The sequence below is a fragment of the Danio rerio genome, chromosome 23 (genome assembly GCF_052040795.2).
Source record: "Danio rerio strain M-AB ecotype USA chromosome 23, GRCz13ab, whole genome shotgun sequence".
Taxonomy (NCBI): domain Eukaryota; kingdom Metazoa; phylum Chordata; class Actinopteri; order Cypriniformes; family Danionidae; genus Danio; species Danio rerio.
Genome location: NC_141043.1, coordinates 21,700,614 through 21,714,667, shown reverse-complemented (window position 1 = coordinate 21,714,667; position 14,054 = coordinate 21,700,614). Strand labels below are relative to the sequence as shown.

At 35.5% G+C, this 14,054-nt stretch overlaps 1 protein-coding gene across 8 annotated transcripts in view; it reads left to right on the top strand.

Moving 5' to 3' along the window:
* arhgap4b (Rho GTPase activating protein 4b) overlaps positions 1-14,054 on the top strand; it is a 73,228-nt gene that overhangs the window by 31,413 nt on the left and 27,761 nt on the right. For 6 of the 8 annotated variants that reach the window (XR_015523429.1, XR_015523428.1, XM_087306937.1 and 3 more), the window contains 6 exons: positions 599-820; positions 4,349-4,450; positions 4,534-4,719; positions 6,770-6,854; positions 10,243-10,270; positions 10,619-10,715. Coding sequence is in view for 6 of the 8 variants with exons in the window: in XM_087306937.1 (XP_087163063.1) it covers positions 599-820; positions 4,349-4,450; positions 4,534-4,719; positions 6,770-6,854; positions 10,243-10,270; positions 10,619-10,715 (720 nt within the window). In the remaining 2 variants the exon portion in view is untranslated. The remainder of the gene's footprint in view (positions 1-598; positions 821-4,348; positions 4,451-4,533; positions 4,720-6,769; positions 6,855-10,242; positions 10,271-10,618; positions 10,716-14,054) is intronic. The other 2 variants (XM_087306939.1, XM_087306938.1) reach the window with 1 other exon arrangement.

The following is a 14,054-nucleotide window of genomic DNA, read 5'->3' as shown; positions in this document are numbered from 1 at the left end:
GGATTAATAAAGGGACTAAGCCGAAAAGAAAATGAATGAATGTATATAATGATTTGCTGTTGTTGTTTTGTTTACAAGACTATAATGTTCAATAAACGGAGACATTTAGCGTTATCAGCAACAGTAGTGAGGGATGAAAACCTAGAACCGGTTTGACCCGGCGTGTTCAGAATAAAGCTAAATCAAGTGCTGTTGTAGTACTAGCTAGTTCAAAATTGATTCAGTTCAGTTCATTATGAATGTTACCAAGGAAAAGTCAAGGAGAAGACCCTACTCATGTTTTCATACATTTAAACTCATTCAGTACCTTCAGATAGAATTCAGTGAGTTTGTCCCTACAGCTATTAGATAATATCTCCCTTTTGTCATTTCATACTTGCACTTCTGCTTCTTGACTGGTATTGTGTATCTTCTGTGGCATTGATATCTTCATTTCTCAGAAGCGTTTGTATTTTCCGTTGCCCTGAGGCTGATTGTTGAAACATGTCACGTCAAGAAGATCATCACAGCAGGTTCAGTCAGCGAGTGTGAATCGCTCCAACAATGACTGTGTTTTCCTCTTCTCTTTGTCTTTTTGTCTGGCTGATGTCAAACGCAGTGCACAGATCTGGGGTACCACCTGTCTGTGACGCGGGTTATACGCGGATACCTCTCATACAAAAACCGAATCGTCCAGAATATGAAGAATGGCCTTCAGCAGCTGGACACTGCGGTGACTGGACTCAACCAGGGTCAGGATAGAGACTCTCTGCTGCAGGCCCACAACATCGCTTTCTGCCTGCCCTTCCGCTTTCAGTACCAGCCCCATGAAGGAGATCAGGTAATGGACCAGAAGGAGTGCATAGTTGCAGTAGGCCTTGAATGAAGGAAATCCTTGAAATATTTCTTTACTGATGCAATGCCTATTGTTGAAATATAATGCACATACACATTACACAATTTATGATTACACGATTGATATGTTTTCAAATAAAAGAAACTGTTTTATATTTACAAGCATTTAGCCTAAGGTTAGTCATGAATTTATGTATTAAAAGCAAAATTACTGAAAAACTTTTACAAATAAATTTGGTACCTTTAAAATTTCTATTTAAAATACTTTTTTTGTTCCTTTAATCCCCATACCATTATTATTTTTATAAGGAATAATCATTGGATTGTAGTGCCTCAAAATCCTTTAATGCATGGCAAGCTGTTGATTATCCCACTTATTCCATGGTCAATTGCCAAGTTATAGACAAGTTAAAATTAGTTTTGTTCATTGCAGCACAATATTTGACAGAATTATTTGACCGACATTGTTGTAAATGACAGGGGCATATCGAATGGCTTATAGTAACTACCTCTTTGCAAATATTTTTGAGCATATCTGTAAGTAGGAGAATCCCCTCCCTTGTGAAGGACTTGCAGTTAGAGCTGAAATCGAGCCATAAAAATTAGGCTCGAGAGGTACATTTTGATTAATAGCTTTATAAAGCCCGAACCCGTTTACAGCCCGACATTATTCAAATGTGCACAGGCACACAGCTCTTTTGCCTCTTTTCAAGATTGAGTCATTTATATGTTTTAACATAATTTATTTGTAATAAATGTAGGGTGTAGGCCACTTGAAAGTTGGAACAAGTAATAAAATAAGTCCTCTGTAACATCGTAAAATCTCAGCACTAAATAGACCTGGATGCATGCACTTAGCCTTTAAATTGGCCACCACACCACTAAAACAAGTCTTTCTCAACAAGTTAAATTAAAATAAATGATCAATTATGATGGGTATTTGGCAATATCGAAATTAAGATAAAGGCTTTGTAAAATTTGTTTCACCACGTCTCTTCATAATCTGGCCTTAAGGCGACAGCGAAGCTGAATAATAAAAGAATAGCCTAATGCCAACATTAGCCTAAATACTCTGTCTACATTATGATTTGATGGTTTAATTAATATTTGTTCATAATTTAAAAACCCTTACTCACCAAAATTAGGCTACGTTTTTTTGTGGAGGAACATTGTTAAATCCACTGTAAATGACTTTAACGCAGTCCTGCGCTCAGGATGTTGCGTCCAGCAGCACTGAACACACTTTTACTTCTGCAGCTACAGGCCGAGATGCAGAATTCTGATCTGGCTAATTTTGCAAGTTTTGGGTAGGATTGTTTGTTCATCTTCTACCAGCCAAGAACATCCATTTACTTTTCCATGACAGCAGTTTTAATGTAGCGAGTGACCTCGTCATCTTCCCTGTCAGCTTATTGTACATACATTACTGTTTAGCGCTCTACTGTGACCGTACTTTTTGGACTGGCGGCTGGCCTGATCGCAGTCCAAATTCGCTCTTTTTGACTTGTCCGTCATCTTTTGTTTCACCTTTGCAGGGAGGGATTTTAATGTTGTAACAAGCGATTTGATTACTTTCTCTCGCTAATCGAAATGCATCACATGAATGTTAATTTACTGCGCAAGCCAAGCCCGACCCGACCCCGTCTAAAATTATAGAAATTAAACCCGAACCCATCTTTGCCTGAACCCGACGGGACCTGACGGGTTCGGGCAAAGATCTTTAGCGTAGAGCTTGCAGTGTCCTCAAGATCACACAGATGAATGAAGGCTCCGACAACTGTCACGGAGTTACTATGGTTACTACTGATGTTTGAGGAAAAATGCATTTACTGTGATCAAAACTGACTGGAAGACTTATGCCACATTCACACCAGATGAAGAAACATCAGTCACAAGTGATTTACATGTTAAGTCACTGCAAAGACGTGAATAGACATCCTGTAGTGTGATAAGCGCGAATAAGGTGGAGCGAATGACGCAATTCACGCAAATGAAGTGGCGCGAGTTGAGCGTTTTGTGCTCAATTTTGTGCTAAATTTGAAAATCTGAACTTCATCGGACGTTTGCACTGCATTAACCTATCAGGAGCTTTCTCTTGTAGGGTAGTGATTATGATGTAGCGCCTGTTGTTGGTGTCCTGGGGAAAAATCCTCCTGCCGACACCGACAACAGTTCATTCAACTGGGCTCGGCTCAGTCGAAAACACCGCTGAACGCTTCCATCATCCAGGAACAGTTTCTGGAGGAGTTTATGAACTCCTAGAATTGGGTACACCTCTGAATGGATCTAGTGGGCTCAGACACGGCTTCAAACATTTTAACACAACATTTTAACTTCAAACATTTTGTTTTTCAGCCTTCATAAACACAGCTATTCTCTCAACAAATTCCATGTTAGTCATTTAGCAATGACAGAAGCCCTGCTCATGATGCGAATCTGTGTATATTGTGAAGTGAATTTGTCACATGAATGAGTGAGTAAAGTCAAAATGTTCACGTGTCCATTTATGCACAAATAGCGCTATTTATTGGCGTATTCTGCATCTAGTGTGAGCATTAGAGTACTTCAATGATATCCACTGTATGAACTTTCACTGGTTTCTATTAGGGCAGAACAATATATAATTCTAGTATCAATATCGCAATGTGTGATTTAGTTGCATTTCAAAATTAGAATGTATAATAAAGATTTAAGGTTAAAGGTTTTTTTTTTTTATTTATACAATGGTGACCATGTTATTTTACATTTCAATGCACTTGATTACTGTTACACTCCCCAGAAAACCATAAAGCACTGTTTATTTACTTTTATTATTGCTCTTTAGTATTTATACATGCTTGTAATTTATTATATTTTATGCCAATCCACTTCATAGAAAAGATTTAATTATCCCAGTTGATCTAAATGAATGAAACCTTCCAAAATATAGCTATTCAAGTTATCTGGTGATATTATTTTCATATAGGCATATATATACCACAGCAAAACAAAATATTGCAATGTCAGATTTTCCCAATATTGTGCAGCCCTAGTTTCTATCTGAAGAAACATTGTTTTGGAAAGATGTCTGATTAGCTAGTCAGTCCGTATTCTGTTGAATATTAGTACATTGAGCACACTGTACTAAAATCAAACCGTTTAGCAATGTGTTAGTCATTTTGTTGACATTTGTAGTAGTTAGATTAATATTTCCCCACTGATTTAACTATTTTACTAAGATTTTTGTTGCAATTTATTTACTTTTCATTTGGTTTTAATTTTATTCATCTAATAACTTAATAACTGAAGTAAATGTTTCCATTAAGTATCACAATTGATCAACAAATTCATCAGAATCGAATTCTTCCTCAATCCAATCCGCATCTGAAGTGTCATAGGACAATGAATACTATTGCTACAAATTGATGAAAAAAAGCTTTGAATCACAAGAGGAAATGGCTTGCTATGTTATATTACAAAAGAAAACACTTCTGTGTGTATGTCCTCATCCTGAGTGTGTGTGTGTGTGCGCCAGGTGTGTGAGGTGAGCGCTGAAGGCCAGGTGAGATATGAGCTCGATACCAGGTTCCAGCAGCTGCAGTCCAGACTGGCATCTGTTACCCTCGAAACTGATGAGGTAAACCGGTGCCCCTCACACTGTTATCTCAATTTATGCAGTGGATGTTTGTGGCAAATCCCATCCCTGTGAACTTCCTTCAGGTCAGCAAGACCCTTAAAGCAACCCACTCAAACCTGCTGGAGAGCGTCTGTGATGACGACTGCAACCCCGCTCCAGATGCCTCCAGTACCCCGTCAGTGGAGGGCACTGCGGACGGCACAGGAACAAAGCCCAGTCTCGCCAAACGTAGAGCCAATCAGCAGGACACCGAGACTTTCTACTTCACGGTAAGGAACTCAAGCACTGTCCACCTCATTTAACAATGTGGAAGTTAGCTGTGTGTTTTTTTTTGTTTTTTTTTTAATATTGAAGACATCCCATTCATTTGCCGCATTGAAGAAAAAGTCGTTTTTTTACTTAGAAATTGCAAACACATTTTTACAAGCTCTTACAAAGCAACTGCAAGCAAATATTGAATTAATTCTGAAGATTTAATCATGTTTAATGTGAAAACTAAAATTGTAAAATTCCAATTACGTTTCTTTATTTAACAAGGTTTAAAAAACATTGATATTTAGATCTTATTTACAAGGGTGACCTGTCCAAGAGGTCTGCAGCATGTGACTTTTTATAGAAATGGTTTTATATATAAGGTTTCCGCGGGGTCTTAAATCCCATAATCTAAATTTTATGCCTTAAAAAGTCCTAAATTTTGAGTCCTAAATTTAATATTTATTATAATGGTTTAATTATTTTCCTTACAGTAACATTTGTTCAAAAAGTGCTCCATGTCTGAGAACATGGACCTAGACAGATAGATTTAGTAGATTTACTTTTTATAGTTTTTAAAATTTTTACTAAATTTTTCATTGTTTAAAATGTATTTTAATGAAAGTTTATGTTGGAAAAAAGTGTATGGATACAAGTAGAGCTTGCTTGTTTTTACACAGTATTTAAAATATTTTGCTATGAAATATCTAAAATATCTATATTTTATTATTAGTTTATCATTGCATTATCAAATGTATTAAATTATATATTTGTTTTGATGATGCAAATAAAAATGTCTTCCATCTAGGTCTTTGAAACCCTGTATGTATGTGTTTGTTTTTATTTACAGTTTTACAGTCTTTTTCCCCCAGTGTATGTGAATAACCAGAACAATAGAAAAGTGCTGTTAAATAAAATAAAACTTTGTCCTACAAAGTTATGTGTTTATAATTATGAGAGTACATTAAAATAATCATATGTTACTTGTGTTTTTTCCCTTCTATTTCAAATTTTAATTGAATTTGTCGTTTTTATTATTGATTGTAAAGTGCTTTGGATGAGCTATGTTTGTGTTAAAATTGTGGTCTATAAATAAAGTTTGCCTTGCCTAAAATAATATTATAAAAATGACCAGACTGCAGAATCAAGCTGTATATAAACAGTGTGTTTTGTACCAGAAATATGTGAGCACTCTTATATTCAGCAAGGATGCATTAAATTGATTAAAAGTAACAGTAAAGAAATTTATAATTAACAACATGTATCTATTTCAAATAAATGTTGTTCTTTTAAACATTTTTGAACTTGCTAGAGAATTCTGAAACTGTTTTAAACTGGAAGAATAATTGCTAAAAATGTCACTTTTTACCATATAAGGAATTAATTGTATTATAAAATATATTACAATAGAATTTATTTAGTTTTAATTTTACTGTATATGATAAATATCATTGCTTTTTTGTTAAGACATACAGCCTTACACATAAAAAATCTATTCATATTTTTGAACTGTAGTTAATATATTTAATGAAATGTTTAACCTTTTTGCATTTCACTGCAGTCTGGCTGATGAGCTCATAAATGTACACCTAGTTAATATGAGAATGTATTACTGTAAAATGGTTATATTGAAAGCATCGAAACCATTTTGAACAGTAACAATACTATTAAAGCTACCACAATCATTTAAATTAAAGATCTCAAACTTAATTCCTGGAGGGCCACAGCTCTGCACAGCTTAGCTCCAACCACCTCCAATTCCACCTGCTTAATAGACTCTAGTAGTCTTGAACACCCTGATTAGTTGAGTTTGATTAGTCTTGGAGGAAATTTGCACAGAGTTGTGGCCCTCCAGAAATCGAGTTTGAGATGTATGATTTAAATAGTATAGCTTATCACAAAAAAAAAGCCATTAAAATAATAACTGAACTTTTATATGGTTGAGTAACTCTTTTTGCCAAGATAGTGATCATTGAAATCAAATAGCAAGAAACAATAAGTACTCTAATGACTGAAGATAGAATGTTCATTCATTTATTCATTCATTGGATGTGTTTGTGTTTTCAGAAAGTGAAGGAGCATGTAAGTGGCAGCTCTCTGATCTCGAAACTCCAAGCCAAGCATGACCTACTTAAAGAGGCCATACAGAAAGGTAAGTAACCACAGCTAATCAGCTCACAGCTAAGAAATAGAAATCTAAGAAAATACATGCATGTGTGAAAGTGGCTTTTGTCCTAATAAAACATTGCTTTAACTTAATATTGAGATATATTTTGTTCTAACTGATCAGAAGTGGATAAATTGGGGTGCAAAATAAATCTTTAATAATTTGGATGTGTCAATGTTCAACTATTTCTAGAGCTAGTCCATTAAAATCGACTACACACCATCAAAATACTCTTCTGCTCACTGACTTTTTCTTGAAGGGACAGCTCACTAAAAACTGGATATTCTGTCCCCACACTTGTTCCAAACTTGTTGTAGTTAAGTTTTTTTTTTGTCCAACACAATGGATGTGTTTGGATGTCAGTGCTTTTCAACTTTCTTCAAAATATCTTCTTTTATGTTAAACAGAAGAAAGCCACTCATAAAGGCTTGAAATCCCTTAAGGGCCAGTAAGTTTTCTTTTTTGGCGCTCTAGTAAGTCTGATTTAAACGAGAAATGAAAAGTTAAAAGCGCAATGTTATCTTACAAGTCCTGATTCTAGCACAAAACCACAGGTGCTCAGTGTTGTTTTGCAGCTCTATAAGCAGAAATGGAAACTTCTGCTCTCACTATTGTTTTCTGCCGTCTCATTTTGTGTTCATATGTAAATTGCACAAGTTTTATTTCACAATATTAAACTGAAAGATCTGAAAAGGCCTATACTGTACATACACCCTCCATAGAGAACTGGGCTAAAATTGACAAAAGAGATGGATTAATACACCAAGTATAAACAAGAATCACTGTAAAACCCATTGAGTTAAATTAACCTAAACCATTAAAGCAAACCAATTGCGAAACCAAATGGTTTGAGCAATGTAAACTTATAAATATTAAATCAGATTCACTTATATTATTTGAGTTGATATCGTCAAACATTTAGAGTATAAGTAACTTAAACATTTTAAATTCAGTTAATAAATCTGTATGAGTTCAGCTAACTTAAATGAATTAAGTCTGAATAACTGTAGAGCTACCAAAATGGTATTTGGAAACTGATTGCGGTAAATGGTTTAAGTTGACTGAACTCAAATGAACACAATAATGTTTCTACCTCATCTACTTGTGATCCCATTGACAAAATCTCATTTAGTACCAGGGGCCTGTACCATGAGGTTGGATATTAGCTGGCTAGCCAGCTGAGTTTCAGTTTAGTTTTCACCAATTCTAGGATTTAGGTGCCATGAAGAAGCTCTACTTTAATCACTCTTAGGCCCAATCCCAATTCTACCCCTTAGCACTTCCCCTTACCCCTATTCCTCGTTTTGCACATTCACATGAAGGGTTAGGGGTGTCCCAGTTCTCTTTAGCTTGAAGGCGTAGGGCTAAGGGGAAGAGGCTAGACAGCTCTTGAAACTGAGATTTTTTTAGGACCACACTCGAAATCAAGGGGTAAGAAAATTTCCCAGAATACACCAGCTACAACTGTTTTAATACATTCATTACAGTGTTTATGTTTTACCATCATAAAAATGCTAAATTTTGCTATCTATAATCCATAATAACTCATGTATAGCAGTCCCACAACATACTTTCACATCTGACACTCGATGACACTGGAATACCGTGTCAGAAAAGTCTAGTGGCTGGGAATGTTACAGTTATGATCTTATTGCCGCATTTTATGGTTATGATAACATGATATCGTTACCTTCAGTGATTTCCTGAAGATAAATACCAAAAAAAGAATGAAACTAGAATAACTACAGCAGTCGCGATCGTTGAACTCATATGAAGCAAGAGATCATGATGACATATGATGATGTGTGCCGGTGTTGTTGTGGTGTACCATTTTTAAGGGGTATATTTTTAGGAGTACAAAAATAGAATTGGGATTGGGCCTTAGTCACCATAGTATTCTCTGCTGGGCAGACAACCAGCTCTGTGGCAGGTTATGTTCTAGTTTAGTGATCACAAAGAGTGAGGGTTTGTGTGCAAGTTTAGCCAGCCTTACTAGCTGATGCATGCCTTTCAGGAAGCTGGCAATCCACAGACGGTATTAACCCTCCTGTCGTGTTCACCTCCCGCCCCTTACTTTAGTGTTCCCGGTCAAAATTGACCAATGGCTTTAACTGCTGTTATATTAGCACTAAAGCATTTTTTATTCCACATTTTTATTCCACATAATTTAGCTGTGATCAATGCCTCAAAGCAGTGTATAACATGAATTTATAGAATTAGTCATAAACTGCAGACTACAGCGAAATTATACAAATAGTGAGTGAGTTGGCATGGTGTACAGTAAATGGGGATGTTTTATGTCTGATGGATGAATTATAGTGAGGATACTCATTCATTTCCTATGGTGGTCACTTTTGACCGGGAACTTCGCAGGTGTAACAAGATTGAACTAAAACACTCAAACTTCAATGAAAGAGATGATCATCACTCTTATATGTTCAAATGCATATAGTGTGGATGGTATCATTATGCCTTGAGGAAAGCAGATGTAAAACACAAAGTTCAAGAGTGATTTAAGTTGTAAATCGGTCAGATTTGACCATACCACGACAGGAAGGTTAAAGGCCACACTGAAGTCCACATAAAGCTTAATAATGACGAATTGCAGTCCACAAAAATAATGAGATAAAGCTTAAAAAAGGATTACCCGTGTGCTTAGATATTTGAGTTTTTCTATAGCTTGAGGGCAGATGGAACTGTCACAAGTTTGAGTCTTGGTACTGGCTGGGATTGTATGTGTTGGGAGTAAATAACCAGCGCTCTCACTACCCTCAATACCATGGCTAAGTTGAGTCCCTTAGCAAGGCACAGGTTCCCCACTGCTCCGAGTGTATGTTGACGTTGTGTGTGTGCACTTGGATTGATTAAATGAAATGCAGAGCACAAAACTTTCAAGTATGAGTCACCATACTTGGCCACATATCATGACTTTCACTACCTACACATTATAAACTATGCTAATTGCCTTCAGTTACTCTAATAAAACAAGCTTTTCTCTTTCAGCTTTTTCAAAAATTGCTTTGTATTGTTCAGTCTTTCAATCATTGGCTGTCTCTCTGCCTTCATCTGCAAGTGCCCATGAACTCGGGATCAAAGTTAACAGAGAAAGCTGATGATTAGCATCATGGAACCAACAAAGCCTGATTGCACAGGATTGGTTTTGTCAATTTAAAACTAATCCTGTATTCCAGAACTTGTTTAGCCACCATTATGGTACAGGCCCAGGTGTAAAAATGGTTTAAATTGACTTGCCACAAAAAAAAGTTACTACCGTTTTAATTGTAGCATCTTTACTGAATAGCATGCTGCAGAAAGTGATTGATGGATTAACAGTCAACTCATTTTCCCCTCTCTTTTTCTCTCTGTTTCGCAGCTGAGGCCATTGATAGCGACCCCTCCAGGTACGTCTCCCTTCCCATCTGTCTCTCTGTAGCTATATGCTGTTCACAGTCGTGTGCTGACAACACTGGCCGCCATCCAGCAAACATCTGCTCTTGTTTCCTGGCCAGCGGTCTTTGCGTGCTCAGCACAAATTGAGACGGATCCATTGAGAAATGTTGGGATCAGTTTAAACACCTTGAACAAACGCCTCAGTGCGGGATTAGATAAACAGAGTGTGCGCTGACTGTGTTTGCATGTTCTACAGTGTTGTTGTCTGTTCTGTGTGAATTACTGTGATGTTAGCATGTTTGCATGAGTTCACTGATGCCATAGTGTCACAGTGGAGTGCCGGTGTATATATTTCCCAGAATGCAGCCTGGTAGGGCAGTGCGTGTGCGGAAAGCCAGGCCCTGCTCCCAGTACAACCACAAACTCTTCTCTGGAGACATGCTCTCCTTCATTCAGGTATAGCCCCTGGGGCTGACGGTCCTGCAATGTCACAGATAGACTTCTGTAATGCTCCTGCCGTCTTCCTTTAACTCCATTCCCTCCGTGGCTTCCTTAACACTGCTGCCTCATTCTCACTGTGCTTTTGCTCTGCTGTGTTGCGTTTGTTTAAATTTGATATGGCTTTGAGCATGGCTGTCCTTCTGTCTGATTATTGCTCGGAAGTCATTAATGCATCTGGTGTAAGAATGTGGGTTGATAGCTCATGTTGTGCTATTTTATTGATGATATTGGGGTGGTCCTGTAGTAGGATTAAATCCATTCACAAACAAAAGTTTTTTTTTTGTCATAGTATACAGTATATTCTGAAATGGTTAGTTAAAAAAATATTGTCTCTCTAAATTCCCAACTTTCTGCCACTGAAGAAAATGCTTTTCTTGTCTAAATATCTAAAAATTCTTCAATCAAAAAGCATTTTCTAGACAAAATATTGTCTTGTTTTTTTAAATAAATAACCAGAATTAGTTTAGCATTTTTCCTTTAAAAAAAGCTAAATAATGCGATGGGGTGAGCAAAATTAGTGTGGTTTTCGATTTAGGGATGCAAAGATGAACTGATTTCACTATTAATCACGCTTTTATTCATCACGGTTAATAAATCGTAAAGGCTTCTCAACCCTGTGTTTTGCACGGAACAAAACTGCTGCAACTTAAAGTTAAACTGTAGAAAAAGTCAAATAATGGCAGTTAAATGACAGAAATTTACCGTAAAATAACAGGCGGTAAATGACAGAAATTTACCGTAAAATAACAGGCGGTAAATTACAGAACTTTACTGTAACATAACTGGCAGTAAATTACAGAAATTTACTGTAAAATAACGCTGTTAAATTACAGAAATTTACTATAAAATAACAAGTGGTAAATTACAAACATTTACCGTAAAATAACAGGCGGTAAACTACAGAAAATAAATAAGGGCAAGCAGATATTGAGTATTTTTGCAAATTTGTTATTTCTAATGGAGGCTCGTGGCTTATGTACATATATTAGGATCAGCATGCTCACATTTGCCAGGTGCACCTAGTTAAAAGAATGCTGCGAGCACACTGCGAGTCAAGTTACAAGAACTGGAGCGATCAGCTATTTTGTATGGAATATACACATTTCTATTTCAAAGAGAAAACAAAAATACAAAATGAAAAATACTAAGCAATTTTGTAATATAATTGATCAAAAGTATCATTCAGACAGAGGTTCAGCAGCCTTTGACTATTTGTTTTCTCTAACCCTTTAACTGCCTGGTATACCAAATGGTTGACATTTTAAATAATAAAAATTCATTTAAAGTCAATAAAAAAATAATAAAAAGATGTTTAAAGGATGAATGACTGTTTTAAATAATGGTTTACACACACTGCATTGTTGGTTTACAAAATAATCGAACCTGTTGCTCTACTACACTTGATTTTGGTTTAACTGTAAAAAACAAGAAAACATGTTAAATGAGAATCTGAAATATTTCATGGCATACTTAAAAAAATAATGATGACGTTTTCATAGTATATGTATTAATTTGAGTGTTTTTACCATAAACCAACATATCAACCATTTGGTAGAGGCTTATATTTTTAGAAATTATGGGATGTGTTGAAAAAGAATGCATCAAGTGCTTAGCAACATTAGGAGTTAAAAAAAGCAATCCAAATGTTTTCTTGGTGGGGGGGGGCAGTTAAAGGGTTATCTACTTAGCTAATATGTAGCTTAGATTTTAATTAGACAAATACACTTATTTTTTCATTGTTCTGTCATTTATTTTCAATGTAAAATTATTACTTATTTTTAAATACCAAAACCTTTTTCACTTTTTTTAAGTCCTAAGAGAACTGGACTATTGTTTGTTTGTTATGTGCTGTGTTAATTGATTACTGAGCAGCAATTAATTAGACTTTAAAATATAAGTTTTTCTTGTGATTAGTATTGTTTTAAAATTAATGAATACATAATAATCGTGATAACCTTAAAACCGTGATTATTCCTCAGACTATAACTGTACAAACAAAAACATAATCGTAGTATTCCTATTTCATTTTGATTTAAGATTAATTTACTTACCCCATTTTGCTTGCTTTAAGGAAAAACTCACTTAATTCTGGCTAATTATTTCTGAAAACAAGATAATATTTTGTCTAGTAAATGCTTCTTGATTTAAGAGTTTTTAGATATTTGGACGTGAAAATTGATTGGTCAATAGCCCAGTGTGTTGCGATTGATCTACGACTTTCATTACCTGTCAGAAAAGAAAAAAAAACTCAGTGTCTTATTTGAATTTCATCTCCAAAATCTTAAACAGAGACCTTGTTTATACCCGTTATCAGGATATGTTTTGGTCATAGCTGCCGATAACTTAGTGGTCAGGGCACCGACATACAGTACTGAATATATATATTATTTTTGTCCCAAAAATAGTTTTTAAGAAACTAAAAACTGCTTTTATTCTATCTAAAATAAAACAAATAATCAGACATACTGTGAAAAAATTCCTTGATCTGTTAAGCATCATTTATGAAATATTTAAGAAAGAAAAAAGGAGGGACTAAACATTTTGACTTCAACTGTATATATAAAATTGGTTGAAATTTTTTCAAATAGTTTGTAATTTTTCCCAATATTTCTCATAAATCTAACTGTATTATCCTTCTATTTCTAAAGATGTTCATTGACTAATTATTTTAATAAATATATCCATTTAATAAATCTGTTTTGTACTAATGCACCAAAATATATAACCTGTATTCACTGAGAAATGGATAAAAATATTCATTTTCAAAATGGGGTGAACTCAATGCTGTGCACTGTACTGTTTATAGCACAGTTGAATAGAGACTGTCATGAATTCACAAGCCACACCCCTCCAGAATACTGTATTTGAGGCTCAAAGTAGACGCTGTTTGTGGGCAGCCAATGAAGACCACAGAACGACGTCATGCAAATGTGTTATTATAGATCTACATAGATCAGCTATGGAAATGAAACTGAAAATGTTCTAACCACTCATTTCAGCAGTTCAGATTCAGTTCTTTCTTTTGAGAGACGTTCATTTTGATCTCTGAGGCTTTGCAGACCGTTTACAATCTCAAACACCTTAAATAAAAGATGCATAACAGGGGCGCTTCTGGTGCGTTAATTTACAGTAGCTTGTAAATCTTCATGGGAATGTTAGATAATGAGAACATGTATGGAGATAATATGAACTCTGCATGCTTCTCTTGTGAGGTTAGAGACACTGGCACGGTTTGCATGATGGTGTGACGATTCTTATTTGAAATGACATGCTACGCTATTTCCATAAAGTGAC